At 45.1% G+C, this 22,042-nt stretch overlaps 1 protein-coding gene across 9 annotated transcripts in view; it reads left to right on the forward strand.

Annotated features, from left to right (window-relative positions):
- Positions 1–22,042, forward strand: part of LOC107992960 (cell adhesion molecule Dscam2) — a 121,072-nt gene that overhangs the window by 95,737 nt on the left and 3,293 nt on the right. For 4 of the 9 annotated variants that reach the window (XM_062071171.1, XM_062071175.1, XM_062071170.1 and 1 more), the window contains 16 exons: positions 901–1,045; positions 1,969–2,231; positions 3,882–4,043; positions 9,467–9,814; positions 12,962–13,267; positions 14,275–14,574; positions 15,175–15,306; positions 15,565–15,704; positions 16,033–16,196; positions 16,602–16,816; positions 17,755–18,348; positions 18,518–18,787; positions 18,934–19,388; positions 19,812–20,085; positions 20,183–20,341; positions 20,631–20,785. In XM_062071171.1, coding sequence (XP_061927155.1) covers positions 901–1,045; positions 1,969–2,231; positions 3,882–4,043; positions 9,467–9,814; positions 12,962–13,267; positions 14,275–14,574; positions 15,175–15,306; positions 15,565–15,704; positions 16,033–16,196; positions 16,602–16,816; positions 17,755–18,348; positions 18,518–18,787; positions 18,934–19,388; positions 19,812–20,085; positions 20,183–20,341; positions 20,631–20,785 — 4,082 coding nt within the window. Of the gene's footprint in view, positions 1–900; positions 1,046–1,968; positions 2,232–3,881; positions 4,044–5,559; positions 5,842–9,466; positions 9,815–12,961; positions 13,268–14,274; positions 14,575–15,174; positions 15,307–15,564; positions 15,705–16,032; positions 16,197–16,601; positions 16,817–17,754; positions 18,349–18,517; positions 18,788–18,933; positions 19,389–19,811; positions 20,086–20,182; positions 20,342–20,630; positions 20,786–22,042 lie in introns of all 9 variants that reach the window. The other 5 variants (XM_062071172.1, XM_062071177.1, XM_062071173.1 and 2 more) reach the window with 4 other exon arrangements.

Here is a 22,042-nt window from a genome sequence, read left to right on the forward strand (position 1 = left end):
GTGGAATAGAATTTGTCCAAGTTATTGTCGAAGGTGTAGAATCGAAGGCCCGTATGTTTTGAGCCCGTAAAGGGGGATGATGATATTAGAAATTGCTGTCTAATTCCCGAATGCGGTAGTAACAAGCTTCCAATTTTCGGCCCGCGATCAAATCCCCGTGAATAATTTGCATGCATTTAGCTGCTTTACACCGTGTACCTCCTCCTCCTCCTCCACCTGCGCCCTCCCCCCCAACGTCCCCAACATTGAATTATTTCGAAATCTCCCGATTCTATATATCCTGGGTAAATTCCGCAACGATCGATTCGACCAGGTGAAATTGAAACACGCTGGTCCGGCGTAAATGTTGCTAGATATGTTATTTAGTTTTCCACCGCGAGCGATCCCGAGCGGGGAAGGGAGAGGAGAGGAGAGGAATAGAATCGTGTAACCCCTCGTCGAATTACGATTTTCCTCCCTCGCACTGCAAAGAGGGGAGGGGGAAAAAAAATATATCGCGATTTTGCATCGAAATGATCAAATGAACAAACCCGGAACTAACCCGGAAATAACCCAACTGAATTATACGCCGACATATTTTTCCTTTCTCCCTTTTTTTTATGAATTTTTTTTATATTCTTTTTTTTAATCTTTATCTCTCTCTCTCTTTCTCTTTAATTGCAAGCTCGATGAGCGTACATTCGAAGGTAACGAATTATCTTATAAAAGAAAAAAGAAAAAAAGAAAGTCACGCGCAAGAAAATTATATTCCACGTTTTCGCTCACCTTTCGACCCGCTTTAACGCCCATTACCGGCGCGGCGTCGTCGTCGTTTGCATAATTATAAAAACTGCTCGTCGACGACGTTCCGCCGTCACGACGATCGAGAAGCGTTTAAAACTTTAATGGTTCGCTCTTCAGACGCGGCGCCGCAGCTTCTGTACAAATTCATCGAGCAGACCATCCAGCCTGGCCCTTCGGTGTCGCTCAAGTGCATCGCCACCGGGAACCCGACGCCGCACTTCTCCTGGACCCTGGACGGTTTCCCTCTTCCGCAGAACGACAGGTAAACGATAACGTCGCCTTCCGCTTCGGAAGATTGGAATTATAGAATCGAGGGAGGAATCAAGGTTCTGTTTCGTCGGGAAGAAGAAACGATTATCTTTTTCTTCTCCTTCCTCTTTTTCCTCTTTCCTTCCAAGAGGTTAAAAATCGATGGATAGTGTGTACACAATTATTTTCGGTTATTAAACCGCGGCTATTACGGTCGACGGGAAATCAGACCGGCTTCCACGTTATAACGCCAGATCCCGTGGGAACCGATACCTCCCTGCGGGCTTCGATTCTCTGAACCAATTGAGAGGAAAATTACCAATCAACCGGGCTCTAGTCTAAACTTTTTAGAGTCGCTCGATTTAGAATGATAGATTTGACGGGATCGCGTCCACGCTATTAATAACGTATGTATAATAACACGGCTCTCTGTTTCCTTTTCTTCCCTTTTCAATCGCCCCACGATTTGATTTACGATGTTGAGCGGGGCTTGGACGCGATCGAGTCGATATAATAATTTCGTTCGCCGATTTTCCATCGTTTCGCCACGCTTTGCTTTCTCATTTCCCGCGACTCGTTAAACCCGATAATAAAATGCATAAAGTGCTCCTTGATAATTCCATTCATTCTCCCGCGTCCGATCACGCGAATTTTATCACAAAATTATCCAAACACCTCTCCCATCCCTCAAAAGAATAAGAAGAAGAAGAAAATAATCGAGCTTCGCCTATTTGCAAATATGATTCGTTCTCGTAATTACGAGAAAAATTAGATCGAACTGCGCGTCGTCCACGCGAGCCGAAAATTGGTGGACGCTCGTGGTGTAAATTCCTTTTCTCTCTCTCTCTTTCTCTCTCTGTTCGCAAAAACGAGGAAACAACACGCAAGCGTAACATTTACATAAACCCCCGCAAATGTGTGTCGGTTGGTCCGCAGGTTTATGATTGGGCAGTATGTGACGGTGCACGGGGACGTGATATCGCACGTGAACATCAGCGTGGTGCACGTGGAGGACGGAGGGGAGTACCGGTGCACAGCGGCGAACCGGATGGCGAAGGTACACCATTCGGCTCGTCTCAACATTTACGGCCTGCCCCACGTACGCCCGATGGGGAACTACGCCGCTGTGGCCGGCGAGACCACCGTCATCAAATGTCCGGTCGCTGGTTTCCCAATAGCGAGCATCACTTGGGAGAAAGGTCAGTGTCCTCGTTTCCCCGTGTACCCGTGAATGTTTTAACGGGCTCGATGGTTAAACGGTGTAACGTTGATTTTTAAATTCGTTCGTTTACTCGACTCGATGCAACTGTGCCGGGCCTCTTTTGCGCTTTTTTTTTTTTTAATATTCGATCGCATCGATATTTTCTCGAATTTTTCGACCCTCGGTATACGGATCTGGTAACAACAATATTATCTCGTTGATAACTCGTGGAAAGTTTTGAATTTGTAAAAAAGAAAAAAAAAAGTTTTCAGCGAAACTTTTATTCCTTCTGACCGACGATTGTTGTTTCAAGTTTCATTATATCAGATTATCGCTTCTCGCAAAGGGGAAACGCTTTTATTATTAAATTTTATATAATATGAAAAAAATGAGGAAACTGTAATAACGAACAAATGTTGATTGTTCTTTTTTAACGTTATCTTCGTTGAAATATTTCGGCAAAATTTCGGGAGAATTAATAAGCAACGTTCGTCACGAAGAACGCGCGCCCATCCGTCACGTATATATAACGAATGTGTTAAATATAATTTACAAACATAATTTTCTCTTATTATTTTATCTGACGTTGGAAATTGCCGATATTATTAAAAAAAAGAGGAGACACTCTATTCCGAACAACTCTTCGTCGTATATATTTCCATATCCTTCTAAATTTAATTTTAATTTCAGATCGATTTTACGGATGGTTGATCTGTAAAAAAAAAGAAAAGAAAAGAAAAGAAATAATTTTTTCTTCTCTCCATCATTTTCACGCTCGCGTAACTCGGAGATCGAAAATACTCATCTTAAACTTTTTCATCCTGGTTACTATTTCGCCGAGTTACACTATTTCGAGTTCCCCGTGTTTCCGTGGCGCGGAAAATAAAGATTAAAGCGGGAATTGAAATGTTCGCGACGCATAAAGAGCCCGTAAATAAGTTACCGCCCGCGTCCACCGTTTCCCCCGTAAATCTGCCCGGCAAGGAGACGAATGAAATTTCGAGAGAAACTGAAAGTACCGTCGGTTTTTCGAGCGGTTTAAATGAACTTTTTACCGGGCGGCCGGTAGTATCCCAGGGGCGGCGCGCCTGTGGGAAAGAGGGGGAGAAACGGGGACGAGGAGGGGGAGTTTTATACCGTAGGAAACTCTCTAGGATTCCCCGTTCGAGCGACCAAGTTCGAGCGTTTCTTTTCCGGTAATGATGAACCGAACTCCTGCAAAAGTTTCAAACGTTCCCTCCCGGATAACTTTCTCCCTTTTACGCCCGATCTAGCGTGACGTCGCGCGCGCAATACATCCCCAATAACACTTTCAAACTCGTTTCCACCGCTACAACGCTCCACGCTCTGGGGAAAAAAAGAAAACGTATCGAACAGTCGATCCCTTCGCGTGGACAGATATTCGTGGATTCGTCAACCTTAACGATATAGCGCGAAATTGCTCGTTCGACGTTTACTTTTTTACCTACGAAAGTCGTTACTTATAACGAAATTGCAGCGAGATGTCTCTCGAGATATTTCGTGAAAATCGAACGAGACCGATCGCGCTCCGGCAAAGAATAATAATGGCGCGTTTCCCGAGAATCGGTTCCCTCGGTCGAAAATTGGAGCGTGGAGTGTTGAGGGAAGGTTTTCTCGCTACCTACAGACGGGAAGGTGTTACCGACGAGTCGACGTCAGGAAGTGTTCCCGAACGGTACGCTGGTGCTGCATCACGTCGACAGAAGCACCGATCACGGTGCATACACGTGCACGGCGAAGAACAAACAAGGTCGCTCCGACTCTCAGACGGTCCACATCGAAGTGAAAGGTAAAGTTTCTTTCCCTATTCTTCTTCTTCTTCTTCTTCTTCTTCTTTTTCTCAAAGAGAAAAAAAAGAAAGTTACCATCCTGATGATGATTCCATCCGCTTGAATTCGAAGTAACAACGTTGCACGCGCGCCCCGTGTCGGGTCTCTGAGCGAAGCTGATCCGCTCTGCGTCAAGGATCTCATCTTGACACAGAGGAGATTTGTGATACGTGACGACGGCCGCCGTCTTGTAATCGCGAACCAACTCGTGCGAAACGCAACGATGTCTTCGTGGGAATAAATCATTCGTCGAGGTGTGCGATACTCGAGTTACGTAACACGTTTCGTTTCTGGAAGAACGTGGTTTATAATTGGGGACGTTTGAAATGACGATTTGAACGAAATTTTTATTCGTAGACGTATGACGATTACGAAAGGTATTCGACTTTCGATCTGTGATAAGTTCCATTTGTTGATTCTTCTGATAATGAAATATTCAGGTATTTTCGAAAACACGTATATCGAGTCTCGTTTTACATTCCGATCGATTTTTATCTTGCACGAAATTTCAAAAGCTTCATCGCGATGTATATTAAAATGTAAATTAAAATTGCTGTCCGCAGCATCGAAGGAAATTCTATCCGGCTCGTTTTTCCTATCGCGAGTGATAACCTCGTCGCTCGTATCATTTTACAAATATATATTTTTCGTTTGATGTTATATTATAACGTATGAATAATTCGTTTGGAATTATCAAGGCGTTGTGCACGTTGTTGGTTCCAATTAAAGCAAAAATAACGATGTTAATGGTAAAATTGCTTAATCAATTTATTCGTATCCAGCTGTAGCAACGAATGTATCGGTAATATTGTCATATTTTTTTTTTCTTTTTTGGATTAATAACGGTTTCAGATCGACGATTTTTCCGCAGCGATCACGTTGACCCGTTTTCACAGGTTCAGGACACGCGTGTGAAACGCGTCGTGAATTTTTACAGAGATAAAAAGAAAAGGGACCGTGGAGCCGGCTCTAGATTCGTACGTAATCAGTCTCAGTTGCGATCATGTCGTTCGAGAGCCGAGAGGATGATAATATACGTTGACGAAAAGAACGATCGTTTCACCCAGAGGACAGAACGAATTGAAAATCGCGTCGAATCGTGAAAAGAAAGGAGGCACGATCGAAAAAACTACGCGTCGAGGAGGCGTCGGACGAATAATGATCTATTCGTCCACCTCTTTTGTCTCCTCTCGATCGCGTTCTTCGCGTTTACGAGTTTTCGATCGTTTTTTAAGAGGAAAAAGAAAAAAAAAAGAAACGAATTGAAAAAGGAAAAAGGAAAAAAAACAGAGAAAAGAATTCTTCCTCTCCCAACAGTTCCCCTTCGTACCGTTAGAATCTTTCGTCTCACGACGAAATTCAAAATAAAAAAAAAGTACATATACATGTATATAAAAGAAGAGCAGATTGAGAAAATGATTCGTTGCGGGCTGTGTGTTGAAGTAAAAATGTGTCGTGATCTCCTGTAATTTTCAGTACCGCCTAAAATCGATCCGTTTAGCTTTCCTGCCAATATACAAGAAGGCGCGCGGGTGCACGTGGTCTGCGTGGTCAGCGAGGGCGATTCACCGTTGAAGATCACCTGGCTGAAGGACGGCAGGCCATTGAATTCCACGGAGACGACCACCCATCATATCGGCGAATACGATCTCACGTTGATGATACAGAGCGCGACCACGGCCCATAATGGCAACTATACGTGCGTCGCGAGCAACGATGCCGCCGAAACGTCTCGCACGGCATCCCTGTTGGTCCATGGTACGCTGGAACGGACACGGAAATCGATTCTCCTCGATCCGACGACATTTTCTTTTCTTCTTCTTCTTCTTTCTCTTCTTCTTTTTTGCCCCCTTATTTCAATAAAATTTTCACACGCCTCTCTCGTCCCAAGTACGATGATTACGGTGATACCATCCAGATTCGAGTCTCTGTTTCGATTAACGTTTACGATAATTGAAAAATTACCAATATATATATATCCATGAGTTAGTCACCGTGATCATGGGAAGAGGCATACTCGGACGAGTACAATATCATCGGTGATTGAAAAGTTTACGGGTGACGCGGCCCGCGAAGCGCGGCGAAGCGTTTTCCGCTCGTCAGTCGACAACTTTTCACCAGCCGCGCGAACCATTCACCAAAACCCTCTCTACGAATCTCCCTCTCCTTTTTTTCTCTCGGTCTCTCTCTCTCTCTCTCTCTCTTTCACACATCTCTATCTCTACACGGTCACCAATTTCAGCTACGATCGTCTCTTATTTCCAACCCCCCTCCCCAATTCCGACTCGGTTAGGAAATTTTCGTTCGGTTCACGGCCTGTCTTCCATTTAAAACAGCCAACGAACAGGCCGACGTATGATTTCACGCTCTATTTTCCTTCGTTTTCTCTTCGAGCCCGCGCTTTTTTCGCGACCTCTCCGCTCTATTTATCCATCTCTCTTTTTTCCGCTTGCCCTTCCCTTCTCCACCCTCCTCCCTCCTCCAGGCCGAACAGCCAGGATAAATTCCGCGATTCCCGTTGACGAGGGATAGCGGAATGGCCGTGAAACAGCCATGAGAAAAAACGAAGGAAAAAAGGCGCGTCGTCGATATTAATCGTCACGCGGCACTCGACGAGCGGCAGAACCTCTCGACCGGTTGGAAACTCCCGATGTAAAGCACGCAAGATCAATCGTTGCCACTCTTCATCCTCCGGGCGAGGATTCTGCCTCTCCCTCTTTTTTTTTGCCCCCTCCTCTCTTTTCCTTTCCATTCTCTCTCTCTCTCTCTTTCTCTCTCCCCCTCTCTGTCCTCTCTCTCCTCGTCGCTGCTCTTTTCACGCTCGTTCGCGTAACACGCGCGGGCGGCCGTGTTCCTCGTTCTCGCTTTTTTCCTCTCGTTTTCGTCGTCTGTCGACGGGGGCGATGGGGTAGTCGGCATTAAAATCCACCACCACCACCATCATCGTCCTTGGAATTCTCTCCAGACGAACGAATCAGTGGAAGCGGAACGAACGAAACTGTTGGCCGACGTACGAAACGAACGGCCTAAGGGTGATTTTAACGCGTCCTGCAATCACCGAAGCCGAAACAGCATCCTCCTACCGCTGTATGCGCGTACGTATCCCTGTGCGTGCACCGATTGTCGCTGTGAATCATCGTACGATCTTTTTTCTCTCTTTCCTTCTTTTTTTTCTATTTTCTTTTTTTTTTTTTTTCTTTTTGGTAAGATGTGTTATTAAGAGTCTGGATGTGTGTGACGACGATACAGTTGCGATCTTTTTCATGCTAATACTCGAAACGAAATGGAATGGTAAAAAGTTTGTAGTTTTATTTCAAGTGAAAAAGGTATCGGCGTTACACGAGCGTTTCCACGTACACGTGTTTTCGTATCGAATCTGACTAAATCCTTTTTCCAAAGAATGACACCGATATCGCGATTCCTAGCGAAACATCGAAACAGTCCTCAAACACGGGACACAGGTTACACCCCGAACAATTGGAACAATTTTTCGAGAGAGGGAAAAAAGAATAATTTTTCGTTTCGTTTTGTTTCCTTTCTTTTCCTTTCTCTTTTTTTTCTTTTCTTTTTTTTTATTTCAAACCATTAAAACGCGTATAAGGTATCACAAAATCGTCGATCTGTTACAATTCAGGACAATCGTTGGCCGTGTTTATCGTCAAACATACATAAATTCGTTTTGTTTGTTCGTTTATCGAACTGTCGCGTTTCTCGGTTGATATTCACGTACATGTCACATATATACATCCATATATGTACACACAGGATCGAGTATAGAAAAGGTGGATCGGTGGTGTAAGCGTCGTGCACCTGCATACCACAGGCCGATGGCAACTCTTTGGGCATTACTCATGTAACATTGCGCTATCTGCCGCCAACCCCGACTACGGTTTCTCAATTATTCTCAAACAACCGCCACGTTCTGTTCTAATACCTCGAGGGCACTGAATATCCCGGCTCCGCGAGTGAATCCCTCTCTCTCTCTCTCTGTTTCTCTCTTTCTCTGGCTGAGCCCAACAAGGCGAGTTATTATTGTCGTTCTGCGGCATTACGTCCGATTTTCCAGTCGAGACCAGACCTGCCGGCTGGAACAGTCGTGTGTCGGCAAAATATTCGAGAAACGAAATAATTTCAGTCGGTACAATGCCCCGGTCCCGCTGATTCGAGGGAACATCGGGCGAAGAAATCTGATAACGAGAGAGAGAGAGAGAGGGAGGAAGATTTTCAGAGATATAAATCAGCTTTCGACCAGGGTTTTAGAATTGTGTGGGGGATCAGGAATAAAGGAGAATCGTGGGACGATCCTTTTAATAATAACTTCGATTAACGTAAATAGTTCAGCTTCGTTTCGTTAACGGGCCATTATTGATTGGCGCGTTTACGGCTTCGAAACGCCCCCTGTGACTCCGTCAATGTTAATACGATTCTATACCTAGCTGTACAGCGGCATACGCGTAATGACGCGCAGCCGAGTTGATAAGCAGCCTTGATGTTATCGCATTACGCTGGCCCGGCGTCTATTAAGGGTTCCGTAATGCGGAAACTACGTGATGTTGGATTCATATCAAGAAAAGATAGATTCGTCCGCTTTAATAATTAAATGGACGAGAGACGTAATCTTTCAAAGAACGTTGGTTTGTATGTATATATATACAAGAGATGTCGACATTCGAAACTACGCGTGTGAAATCCCCTCTTTCTCTATTTCTCTCTCTTTGTCCGATGTTTGATTAACTGTATTCAAAACCATATTACGAACGAACCAAGTTCGATAATGAGAAAAGGACTCGATGAACGAATAGTGGGATTCCTCTCTCCCTCTTTTTCTCTTTATCGTTTGATAAAATTTGATACGGAAGAGCCGAATTTCGAGGCGCAACTAGCAGCGAAGGGGGTAACGCTTTTTCCAAAAGGATGGAAGGGAAAAAAGGAAAAAAAGAAATAGGGAAGCTTTCAAACTTTCGAGCATGATCGATCCCCAACGATGACCAACTGCCGATGCGGAAAAAACCGAGTACTCGCGAAAATCCATGCGAAAAACAATTCCGCCTAGGCAAGTTGAGATCGACGGATTCTCGCATCTCCATCAATCGTGATACGTAATCTCGGGAGAGCGCGTTGGAAGCATACGTACGCTAAACATTTTCGAGGCAACTAAACGCGCATCGATCATTCAACGGAGGAAGGCGAGCAGTGGAACGGAAAGCAAACATGATGAGCCGAAAACGCGGAGAAGGGAAAACCAAAGGGAGATGCATCGCATCCATCGGGATCCGCGCGTTGCACGCGGAAATGGCTGGGCCGCGTACCCCCGCGGCCGTCATCTAACATCCCCCCACCCCCGGATCTTTGAATCTATTTCTTTTCTTTCTTTTTTGTGCAGTTCCACCCACGATAGCTCCCTTTAGCTTTAACAAGGATCTGTCGGAGGGCGTGCGTGCTCAGGTAACTTGCATGGTCGAGAAGGGCGATCCTCCGTTCACGATCGCCTGGTCCAAGGACGGCGAGGCGATCGCCGGCCCGAGTCCAGCTGCTGCAGGCTTCGGGAACACCGGGATAACCGGTCCCAGACACACGCAGACACCCGCCGGGCTACGCGTAACCAACATTGACGCCCATTCCAGTACCATAGTTATCGAGCGCGTGAGCGCAGCGCACTCGGGCAACTATACTTGCATGGCGCGCAATTCGGTGGCCGAGGTCCTATGGACGGCCGAGTTGATCGTTCGTGGTAAAGTAGAACCGATAATCAGGATAATGAAAAACCACACTTGCAACGATGGACGAGATCGCACTATAATATATATATGTATTTCTTCAATGCCATTCACTTCACCGTCTCTCACCTTTATGTTCGATTCTTTCTTTCTTTTTCTCTTTTTTTTGCACCACTGCCAACGCACCATCTTATTATATATATATATATCTTGCCGAATAACTTCTTCTTGCATTGGCTGGATGATGGAACGTTCGATGGCTTTCTTCGGGATGAAGAAGCTTCTTCTTTGTTAATTTTTCTTTAATTTCGAGGTTTACGATCTACGATTTGTGCATTTTATTTCCAAAGATCGAAGATATTATTTTCGAAAAATCGCAGGTGTTTTCTTTTTTTCGCAAGCATTATCTATCTTTCGGCATCGAAGCGATCGAACGTTTCTACGAACCAGCCTACGTACGTATCTACGTTTTATTATATTATTATTGTTGGTTATTGCGTGATCACGTATAAATGCAGCCGCAGCAGCCGCCGCAGCCATCGCAATCGGGAGTAATTCAAACGAATACGCGTGACAAATGAGTCAGTTAGGGCTGCAGAGTGTTTTACCTTTGCTCTCGTCCAGGATAAAATTATGGAAATTTTGGCTCGCGAGATGGGATCGATCTTCTAACTCTTTGTCATTGGAAGGACGCCATTTCCATACGTTATCATTATCGATTATCTCGAAATAGAATGCTCGAAAACCGTATGTACAACGGGTGGGGAGAAAATGAAAACGACAACATCGCGATTAAACTTTTGTCTCTATACGCTTCGATGATAGCCGCGTTGAATGGATTGAACGAAAAAGAAAAAAAAAAAAAAAGAACAGCTTTGGAGCCGGTAATCAGGACGATAACGTAAAACGAAAACGCAAGAGCAGCAGCAGCAGCAGCCGCAGTAGCAACCGCCCAGCCAGCAACGCGACGCACCAACGCACTTGAGCACCGCACAATATGATAGCGTTATCACCCACGGCGTATCACATCGTACCTTGTCTAGTTGTCTATCTCTCACAAACGCACCATCTGTGAAACCGCACTGATTCCCGATCTTCGAGCTCGACGAGATACCGCGATCCCGAATACGTACACTCGTGTGCTTTCTGCCTTTTTCTCTTTCTCTCTTTCTCTATCTCTCCTTCGAGAAAACGAGTGTACGAGTCTTGATTCTCCTGTAACTTGATATCCTGTATAGATCCTCGTAAGGATCGTCGAACGATCAAGAGGTAAATAAGGGGGGAAAGTTGAGCTCGAGTGGCAAAGAAATACATCTTGGATGTTCGACGACACGGAAACAGCGATCGCGGTACTCTCCGGGAAGGAAAGGGATTCTGCATGAAAGGGCACCAGCCACTTTTGCGAAATTCGGCTTCGAGCGTAGCACCACTTCATCTTGAATTTGTGTACGAGTACCAGCCAGCAGCCTCGAACTTAACAATTTTTTGGAACGAGAACGTATCTCGGCTCGTTCATTTTTCATCAGCACACGCATATATGCACCGACACGTTCTTTTCTATTTTCTTCTTTTTCTTTTTTTCCTTTTTTTTCGTTTCCACACTTTTCTTCCGTTTCCACACCTTTCCGTTTATGAACCTTTATTCGTTATCTCGCTCGGATTATTCACATTATGGAACCACTCGAGGAGCACCAATTCCACGAAAAACACGCGACACCAATCTTGTTGTGTTTTCCCTTGCCGGAAACAACTCCTCGTTTTTCCGAGGCCGTTTAATCGACCAGGTATAAATACTATACGTTTCGATTACGTTACATGGCGAATAATTGATCGGTGTGAAAATGAACTCGAACGGGATGGGTTATATATATATCGAGAAACGTATTTTTCGTAAATTTTTTCGAACGAGGAAAACGATGGGGATTGGGGAAACGTGGTGCGGAGTCAGCCATTATTCGCCATGTAATAATACGGCTCTTTGTGTTGGACGATTCGGGCATCGAAAATAATTGACCGGCAAATATTTGAACAACGCACAAATGGCCTCGAATCCATCCCACGTGTGTATGTTCGCAAATGCACAATCACCGCATTGTTCTTGAGTCAGAATGCCCGCACAGCACTGACTTCTGCATTGCTCTATCTCTTTCTATCACATCTATGATCCATCTAACAATGTTCACCTCTTATTTACACCTGTTCACCAGAAAATTGTCGATTATCGCACTTGTTCTTCAAATTCTCCTCTTTCTCTCTCTCTCTCTCTCTCTTTCGTGATTAAATTTTTGCGTCCACCTCTTCAAACTCTTCCTCTCCGTTCCTGTATTTTTGCCTGTTATTATTTTATATATATATACACGTATCTACATCGCGATCGATCGAGAGAGAAAATTTACACGAGGGACGATCGATAAAATCCAGCGGCGAGTAGTGCGGAAAGTTGAAACCGGAAAATACACGATGCGTGTATTTTTTCCTTCCCTCGGTCGACCGCGCGCGCACCCCTCAAAATTACGTCTTTTGTTTCACTTTGCGCTGAAGTAGGAAGTTGCAGTAGGCCAATTCGAGAAGTTCGCTCTTGCCTCGGCGCAATAAGCTTAGACGCGAACGTAGTGGCATCTGAAATATCCCTCCCTATTCTCCCTCTATATATATCTCTCTCTCTTTCTCTCGAAAAAACAAAAGGGAAAAAAAAAAGAAAGAAGAAAAACGGACGAGAGAAACTCTATATATATATATATATATATACATCCGTGAAAACATTTCTCTTTACCCTCGTTACTTCCCTCGTTTGCGAGTGATCGACGAATTCGAGACGCGCGTTTTCCGTTCGAAATAACCACCGTCCCCTCCCATCCCACCCTCCCTCTGAAACGCAACGAACTAACAAGGCCGACCGCGATAATTGCTGCAAAAAACGAGGGAAAAGGGAAAATAGAGAGAGAGAGAGAGGGACGCTAGTCGCCGTCGGTTAGAGGGAGATCGTGGGGTAAAAGTGGACGAGATCTGCAAGTAAAATGCAGAGGAAAGGGGGAGGGAGGGTGAGTGAAATTTCAGATGGCACACGGACGGTCGTCGGGACGGTGCGCGAAACTTGGTCGCAAACCGGAGGCTAACTAACCACCGTTGCGCGTGTGTGTATGTGTCATGCCGCGAAACAGTGCCACCCCGTTGGGTGATGGAGCCCCAAGATGTCCGTGCCTCCGAGGGGATGTCGCGGCTGGTGCTCCACTGCCACGCGGACGGATTTCCGCCCCCGGCGGTCTCGTGGCGGCGGGCCAGCGGCAAGAAGCCTGGAAATTATCGCGATATCGTGACGCACGAGCACGCCCAGAATCTCAGGATACACTCGAACGGGTCCCTGGTCTTTGGGCGGGTGCAAGAGGACCACGAGGGATTTTATTTGTGCGAGGCTGTGAACGGAATCGGCGCCGGCCTCAGCAAAGTCGTGCATCTTACGGTGAATGGTAAGATAATTGTTGCCCAAGGAAATTTCAAAGGTTCGAACGATGTATATTATATTGTGGACAAAGTTCGCTCTCAAACGTGCAAGATAATTGATCGGTCGCGGTTAAGAAATATTCTATAAATTTATTGAGAATTTAAATTTTTCAATTTTATAACGGATGTAACAGTCTCGAAACATTTATTTTAATTTAAATTATTATGAGTCGTTATTATAAATTGTCGATAAGGTTTCGGTTCTTTTTTTGAAAATTAAACTTAAAGTTAAATTTAATTACTGTATTAGAAATTCAGAGAATGATTTGTCAATGATTTTTTTATATGTTCCACGTCGTTCCACGCAATAAGAGTTGAATATATGAAAAGTAGAAACTTTTTATTTTTTTTCTTTTTTTTTATTGATATTCATATTTGATTCATATTTGATTTGCAAAACTATATTAGAATTAATTTTAATGTTTAACAACCGTCCATGATATACACGGACACAACCAAACGGATTTTTTAATCTAACCACTGATATTTATGGATTAATTTTAAGTTACAATGTATGCATTTCTATCATTTTTATTCCTTTCGGTTTTTGAGCGATCGGTATATATTACTATGTCTTCTTACAATGTTTTTTTTCAATTTGTAATTTTCAATTTTGTTGTTTTTATTGTTATTTTATTAAATTATCATTATTTAAGCTCACATCTAGCCCATATCTATCAAATAATTTATAGAATTGTCGAGGATATCCTGTTTTAAATAATAAATTATAATAAAAAAATTAAATCTCCGTGTAAGCTGAAAACCGGAAAAAAAAATAATTTTGTTCAATTATTTCTCTCTATTATTCATCTCTAATCTATCATTGCGTTCAAAATCATTTTAAAAATTAAATTCGAAGAAAGCGTTTCCGCCCGAATTTAATTTTTCTTTCTAATGACATAACGATTTATTTCCATTCTTATCATCATCATCATCATCATCATCATTATTAACACACAACAAACACACGCAGTACCTGCCCATTTCGCGGAGAAACACCGTAACCAAACGGCGAGGCTAGGCTCGAGCGCTTCCCTTCGTTGCGAGGCGAAGGGTGATCATCCCTTGAAGATACTTTGGAAGAAGATGGGCGCACATCTGGAGCAGAAACTTTCCGACTATCGATACACGCTTAAGGAGGAGAACACGACCGACGGCATAATCAGCACGCTCGAGTTTATAAGCACGAGTCGAGAGGACAGCGCGAGATACTTCTGCATAGCCTCGAACGCTTATGGCCGCGACGAAATGACGATCCACCTGTACATACAAGGTAAGAAGACAGATGATCCGGATGCCCGGAAATCGCATTTCCTTCGCTATGACGCGAGGGAAACGAGAGACAATCGGCTTGGAATTCTCCTCCTTGCGGAACGAATTATTAATGACGGTGCGAGTCGCGTAATGAGTCGAGAGGAAATCGGGGGAGGGGGGAAAAAAAAATAAGAGGAAATCCGTTTCTCGGGGATTTAAAGATCGTTTTTCACGTGCACGATAATCCATCGGTAACGACGTTATCGGCTGTAACACATCGACTCGTTGCGACGAAACAATTTCAATAATGTTTTCCCGGTTCTTGGTATCTGCGTATAATCTGCTGTCGCGTAATTATCGTAATGTATACCGGCGCGTTTCACGACTCGTCCATTTAATTTAATGCGTTTTTTTGCGCGCGAGTGGCGTGCACGCGAGATAATCGCGCCAACCGAAAATAAAAATATCCGTCTCGCTCGGATGCTTCTGCGTCATGTAACGTATCCGTATTTATCGTTCTATTAGCTTATCGTCGTCGGTTACTGCGCTAGAGACGCAATTTAACGAAAGGAAATTTTTTCTTTCTTTTTTTTTTTTTTTTTTTCGTTCGCCGATCAAGAGCCGCCTGATTTCCCCCGGAATCTTCACGTGATCGAGAAAGGAAGTCGTTACATCAACATCAGCTGGACCACCAGCCAGGATGGCAACAGCCCCATCACCCAGTACATCATCGAGTACAAGACGGACACCGGTAATCGCTCGTGCATGCTTTCGTTCGTCATCGAATCGAATCTTGGGGAAGATTCGTATTCGAAAAAAAAAAAATGGAAGAGAATTTTCCTTGATCGTAATCACCCTAGTAGCTAGATACTAGTAATAATCTAAGACGCGATAATATAAGACGCGGATTGGTTTGGATCGTTCAACAGGTGTGCTTCGATCTCGCTCTTTCTTCTTCCTTTTTTTTTTTTTTTCTTCCTCTCTACCCGACGTAATTTATATTTTACAGAAGTGTGGCACGATCACACGTTTCACATGACGGTGCCGGGCAGCCAGGCGCACGCTCACGTGAGCGGTCTTCGTCCAGCCGTCTCCTATCAGTTCCGAATATACGCGGAGAACGAATTGGGTCGTAGTCAGGCGAGCGACGTGAGTATATCCAGGTTTAACACGATTTCGAGTCTCTCCAAGTAGACATCTCCAGCCGACCCTTTCCTCCCTACGCATCCGCCTCTCGATTTGTACGAGAGATCGATATTCGAGCCTCAAAGCGACACACGCCACCTCGAATTGCAATTTTCCCGCTCGTTGAATTCCACCCTGTGCACACCGCGCACCGTGGTAATCGTCTTGAGCGTGATTAAGATTCCTATCACGTACGAGTATCGCGTTCGATCGAGGGAACGAAATAAGAATTTGATAACAAATTCGTCTAACGACGAATCATCCCCGACGATCCTCTTTTTTCTCCCCCCAGATTTTGGAAACGACGACGGAGGGGGAGAAGCCCGGCGGCCCGCCGAGAAATCTCAAGGTGGATCCTGTCAGCTCGACCGAGTTCAACGTCACCTGGGACCCACCTGATCATGATTTATGGAACGGGGAGATACTCGGTTATCACATCGGATACAAGGAACATAGGTAACGATGGGGAGCGCCCTTTAACGATCACGCCGTTCACCTTACATACTCTCGAATACTTCCGCTATCATCGGCATACCGTATCGGCTACTCGAGACCGACCTCTCGGATAACGCGCTCACGTTTGCTGTGCTTTGCTCACGGTGATAAGCAACCGACGCGGTTTCCTCCTTCGCGCGGTGAAATATTTTTGGAAAAATATTTCATACCTCCCCCGATACCGCTAAACCCAATCGTTTATCGACATTCTTTCGCGTCCCATCCATTTTCGATGCCACTCGAAGCAGATCAAATATATCTCGTTAAATTTGGCTTGGTTGAAAACAAGCAGATAAGAGTCTGCTCGAATTATTATTATAATATTCTTGATCGACTCGACGTATATGTGTATATATATATGTATAGGTTGGGATCGGATCAGTACACGTATAGAACGGTGGAAAGGCGAATTTCCACGGCGAGCGTGGCCCTAGGCCTGGCCAGGATGTCCATGCCCGGCACGCAATACCAATTGACGAACTTGAAGAAATTTACGAGGTACAGCGTAGTGGTGCAGGCGTACAACGTGCTCGGCCAAGGTCCCATGACACCGGAAGTGGTCGCCACCACCCTCGAGGACGGTAAGGAAGAGAGGCTTGAATTTTTTCCCTCCTTAAAATATTGGATTCCCTTTGGATAAATCGTTCCCTATAAATCGAACATCCTACACGGGGAATTAAGGAACGAAAGGAAGAGGAAGAGAAAGAGGAGGAGAGATTTAACGAACGCGATTTCACGCCGCCGTTCAAAAATTCATGAACGAAATAATACCGGAGGCTCTCGCGTCTATCGTCAGGAATTCCGTCATGAATACCAACCGTTCTATATCCGCTCGAGTTTCGAAATAAATAATAAATTCGGTAACCAGCTGTCTGGAACTGATCTGCTTGCAAATAAGTCGAGGCGACGCGAGAACGGCCCCGGTTAAACTCCAAAACTACCTTCTCTCGCCACTATCAACTACTTCCTGGCCGGCGTAGCGCGCCTTTTATGCACATTTTCTCGCGGCACTTCGCGCGGAAAATGGAATCGGTTTCGCAAATTCGCAAAATCTTTGGAGGGATTTAAAAATAGCTGCTTAACCAAGGCAGGATTGTTCTTTTTTCTCTCTTTTCCCTCGTTTAAAATATTCAGCCAAAAGTCAAATATTAGTCTTTGATCGCTCGAGGCGATTGGAAACCGCGTTATTTGCCTCGCGTTTTATCTTAAACGCAAATGTTTGAAAATAGTTGAAAAAAAAAAAAAGAGAGATTAAATTCTCTCTTAGGAAATACACTTCCACCCTCCTCGTTTTTTCGTTCGCGGATAAAAAAAATCGATCCAAAGGAAGAACCGAAATACCACCCGATAAATGTTTCATCCCCAAGCTGTATCATTCCCCGAATCGTATCGATTTCCATCAAAATTACAAAACTCCCCCCCGTCCCCGTCGAATCCCTACGAGACCTCTATCTTGATCGACAGATTAACACTCTAATTGACCGGCAATGTCGTTGACGAACATGGAAATTTGCTCCAGTGCCGAGCAGCCCGCCGCAAGACATCCGGTGTACAGCGTTGACCTCGCAATCCCTTCAAGTCTCGTGGGACGCGCCCCCCGACTCCAGTCTGAACGGTATCCTGAAGAGCTACAAGGTGATATGGGAGAACATGAACGTGTTGACCGAGTCCCCCAAGTCGGAGACGAAGATCACCAGTGCCTTGACCGTGGTGATCCACGGCCTCGAGAAGTACACGAATTACTCTGTCCAAGTGTTGGCCTCGACCAGGGCCGGGGACGGGATCGCGTCCTCGTCTTTGTACTGCGTCACCGAGGAGGACCTGCCCGAGGTGCCTGCCGGCGTGAAGGCCGTGGTCAGGTCGGCGACATCGATTATCGTGTCCTGGCAGCCTCCGCTCAGGAGCAACGGGAATATCACGTCTTACAACGTTCATATCCGGTGGGTAAGCCCGGAGGGAAAATGGTACAAGCGGTCGTTGCCTCCGTATCAGACCAGCTACCAGGTGGAGAGCTTGCACAAGAAGAATCAGTACGAGTTCAGCATCGCTGCGGTGACGTCGGTGGGCGAGGGGCCCCAGACGCAGCTGGTCACGGTCTCACTTTCCAGCGAAGGTGAGCGAAAGAAGGGAACTCGTATTCCATTTAAGATCCTTCTCCATTTTTCCAATCGCGTGGAATTTCGTCGATCGTGGCTCAATCGTTACAGATTAAATTATGGGGATAAGTTTTGGAAATTTTTGCCTTCCTCTCTGTAATCTGAATCTCTTCCTTTGATCCACAGTCCGTGCGGCGATATATTCGTTCGGGACGGTATTGGTCGTCCCGTGGAAACAGAACGTGACGTTACCGTGTCAGAGCGTGGGGAACCCCGAGCCGTCGGTGATATGGAAACAATGGGGCCAGATAGTGAAATCGTCGAGCAGGGTGTCCTCGTTATCGGAGGGCTCGCTCCAGATCATGGATCTTCATAGGGAGGACAGCGGAAATTACACTTGCTACGTGAAGAATCGTCACGGATCCGATCAGATCACGCATCGTTTAACCGTGCAAGGTGGGACAGTTCCACTTTTCCTATAATATATATATATACACGCACATGTCGAATGAGTTTTTCAAAAAAACTTATCGATATGGAAAAATTGGTCTCGAGACGAGACGGATTGGAAAGTTGGATGGAATAATTGGTCGTTTTTGCAGTTCCACCTGCAGCCCCGTTGCTTCACGCGACCAGCGCGACGAGCAATTCGATCAACGTCCAGTGGAAGAACAGGGACGACGGTGGCGCCCCAATCAGGGGTTACATCCTCCACTACAAACGGGAATCGGGGGAATGGGAGGAGATGAAGGTCTCCCACAAGATCAACAGTTTCGTGTTGTCGCGGCTGTGGTGCGGGAACGATTATCAAATGTATCTGACGGCGTACAATCGGATAGGTATGGGCTCGCCGAGCGAGATCGTGAAAGCGACGACGAACGGATCGAAGCCGGAGAACTCGCCCAGCAACGGTGATAAATTCGTCACTGTGAACGTGTCGTGGATCACTCTTCATCTGAGCATGTGGAACGACGGTGGATGTCCTATCACCCATTTCGAGCTCGAGTACAGGAAGAATGGCGAAGATATTTGGACCTTGGTGTCGAATAATATCGAGGTACCGATACGCCCAATTTATTTCGTATTTCCGTTTCGACCGACCGGCCAACCAAGAGGTATTCGTGACGGCAGCGAATATTTTGCGCCGATAAATTCATGGTATTACAGCGAACGTAGCAGTTTATACGTTCGGCTGCGCTAATGCGAAATATTTCTGCAAAGATTGCGAATTTCTTTTCTTCTCCGGATTTATTTTTCCAAGCATTTTTTCCCCTCTCTCTTTCGCATTTACGAAAGTAATAAATAAAGTAGAACAAGCATCGAGAGAATGTTGGTTCTGTATATATTTTTCGTACATCGGGTGCGACGATTTCGTTAAAATTTCCTCGATATAAACAATTCTGTTCGATCGCCCTCGTCGAAGAAAAGCGTTGTTATTACACGATATTACGAACAAGCAAGCAGCGTTCTCTTTGTCCAGGTACAGAAAACGTACACGCTGAGCGAGCTGCAACCGGGGACCACCTACGACATCCGAACGAGGGCGCACAATAACGCGGGTTTTTCGGTCGCCGAATACAGGATAACGACTCTGCAGCCTCACGTCAGCAGCACCGTGCCATCCGTGGAGATCGATCAATACATCCCCCAGCACACGTCCGTCTACTCGGATCTAAAGCTGATCATCCCTCTGATACTGAGTTCGCTGGCGATCATCGCCGCCGCCGGTGCCGTGTTCTATTGTTTCCGTAAACGTTAGTAAAAGTAGTAGAGCAAATTGGCCGTGAATACACTCGCACTTGTGATGTCCGTAGGTATTCGTGGGTAACGTTTTAATGATAATGACCGTAGGTCCATTTATAGGGGAGATGGCGAGCCTTCACGATGCCCAGACTGCGGCCGCCTTAGACAATAAGCAGAATATGGAGCAGCGTGAACAGTACTACGCGACGGTGCGCAAACCGCTTCGCTCGCCTATACACGAGATGGGTACCTTGGAAAAAATTCCAGGTAATCCAAGGAGGGGGGAAACGTTTGTTAACTTTGCTTAATTGCTCGATTGTAACTCTTTCTTTGTTTCGAGCAACGTGTAAATTTTAGCGGCGATAAAGGAAAACGACTTTCAGCGGTTCTCTCGAACGTGTGTTGTCATTCGACCTTGATGGCTCGTTTTCTTTTTTTTTTAGTAGCTCTTACGTAAGAAAATACGTCGAAAGCTATCCATCGATGCAATAGTTGCGCGAATGGTCGAAAATTTGTACAAAAAAAGAAAAAGGGACGCGTTGAAAAATGATTGCAGAATACTCGGAGGACATCTACCCGTACGCCACCTTCCAGCTAGAGGAGAGCGTACCACCAGGGGGTGACAGTCGATGTAATTCCGCGGCGCCTCTTCAGACGTTCGTCTATCACGATCCCCGTCTGTCCACAGCCGACACTCTTCAATTACGAGAGGTATCGTCCCACGTTCAGTTTGCTTTTGTCATTCACCATCGCTTTCCACCATTCGTCACCATTCGTGTCTGTTCACCGACCTAACTAGGAAAACACACTTGCGCACACCGCATGCATTCTCGAGTTCGTCCTTGCAACGCTCTTCACGTGTAATTGCTTCGGACGGAAGTTCGTATTTTTGCGACGTTAAAAAAAAAATTGTATCGATTGCAATAAATCGATAGTAAAAGAAAAAGATACGAACTTTTGCCATATTCCAAAGTGAGAACATCCTCCGAAACAAAGCTTCGCTTCCTCCTCGCTGTCGTGACTATTTATACCGAGCGATACCGAAAATCGGATCGGTAAAGAAAGCAAAAAGGGATTGATCAAAGGTCGCATTAATTTCGCTTCAGAGCATGTTGCAGCAAGCGCGCTTTTCGCACAATCCTAATCATAATTTCGCGCGTGCGTATCGGTCTTGGCTATCGGGTTTGTCGTTTAGAGGAGATTGTCTGGCACGAACGTTTGTTTGTACGATTTTCTTTTTTTTTTTCCGCGAACAATTCGCGGGCTCAGAAACACGGGATCGTGTAACGTATGTCGCTCGTAAACGTCGAAACAGACATAATTCAGACGCAGAAACAATTAAAAAAAAAAGAGAGAGAACGTGTTTGTAGAGAAACGCGCGTGGATCGAGTAGAACAGATGTGCATCATAGAGGATCGATCATTGTGACTGCTGGTCCCACCTTGCTTCGTTTCGCATCTGTCCTGATCAGTCCATCGAGGAACCGCAACACCGATGCAACAACGATACTTTTTTTCTTATATGTATTATATATATATATATATACATTCGCCATATTCTACACATCTCTCGCCAACTCTTGTCATTTATTAGCTCATGTATAGTTGTAGAATAAGAAAACGTACATCTTCTCGAAGCGATGTTCTGGTGTGTGATACTGCATACCATCGATCATATGTATATATATGTATAGATATATATATTTGATCATAGAGAAAAGACAGTAGTGTGAATCGTGAACGAGTTGAAGAGATCAGAGTCGCTTGATCTCTGACTCGATAAATTTACCGCGATGCGAACGTCCATCTTACAATATGCACGACACATCGGATATGCTAACACGTCACATATTACCGTCCATAAGTCACGAAAAGATTTCGAAGAGAAGAGAGGAACGAAGAAACTCACGTGGAACGTATTGTTATGATTTAAAATTGGGAAAATTGTGTGGTGATGGGTGACTTACGA

This window comes from Apis cerana, linkage group LG2 (genome assembly GCF_029169275.1).
Source record: "Apis cerana isolate GH-2021 linkage group LG2, AcerK_1.0, whole genome shotgun sequence".
Taxonomy (NCBI): Eukaryota; Metazoa; Arthropoda; class Insecta; order Hymenoptera; family Apidae; genus Apis; species Apis cerana.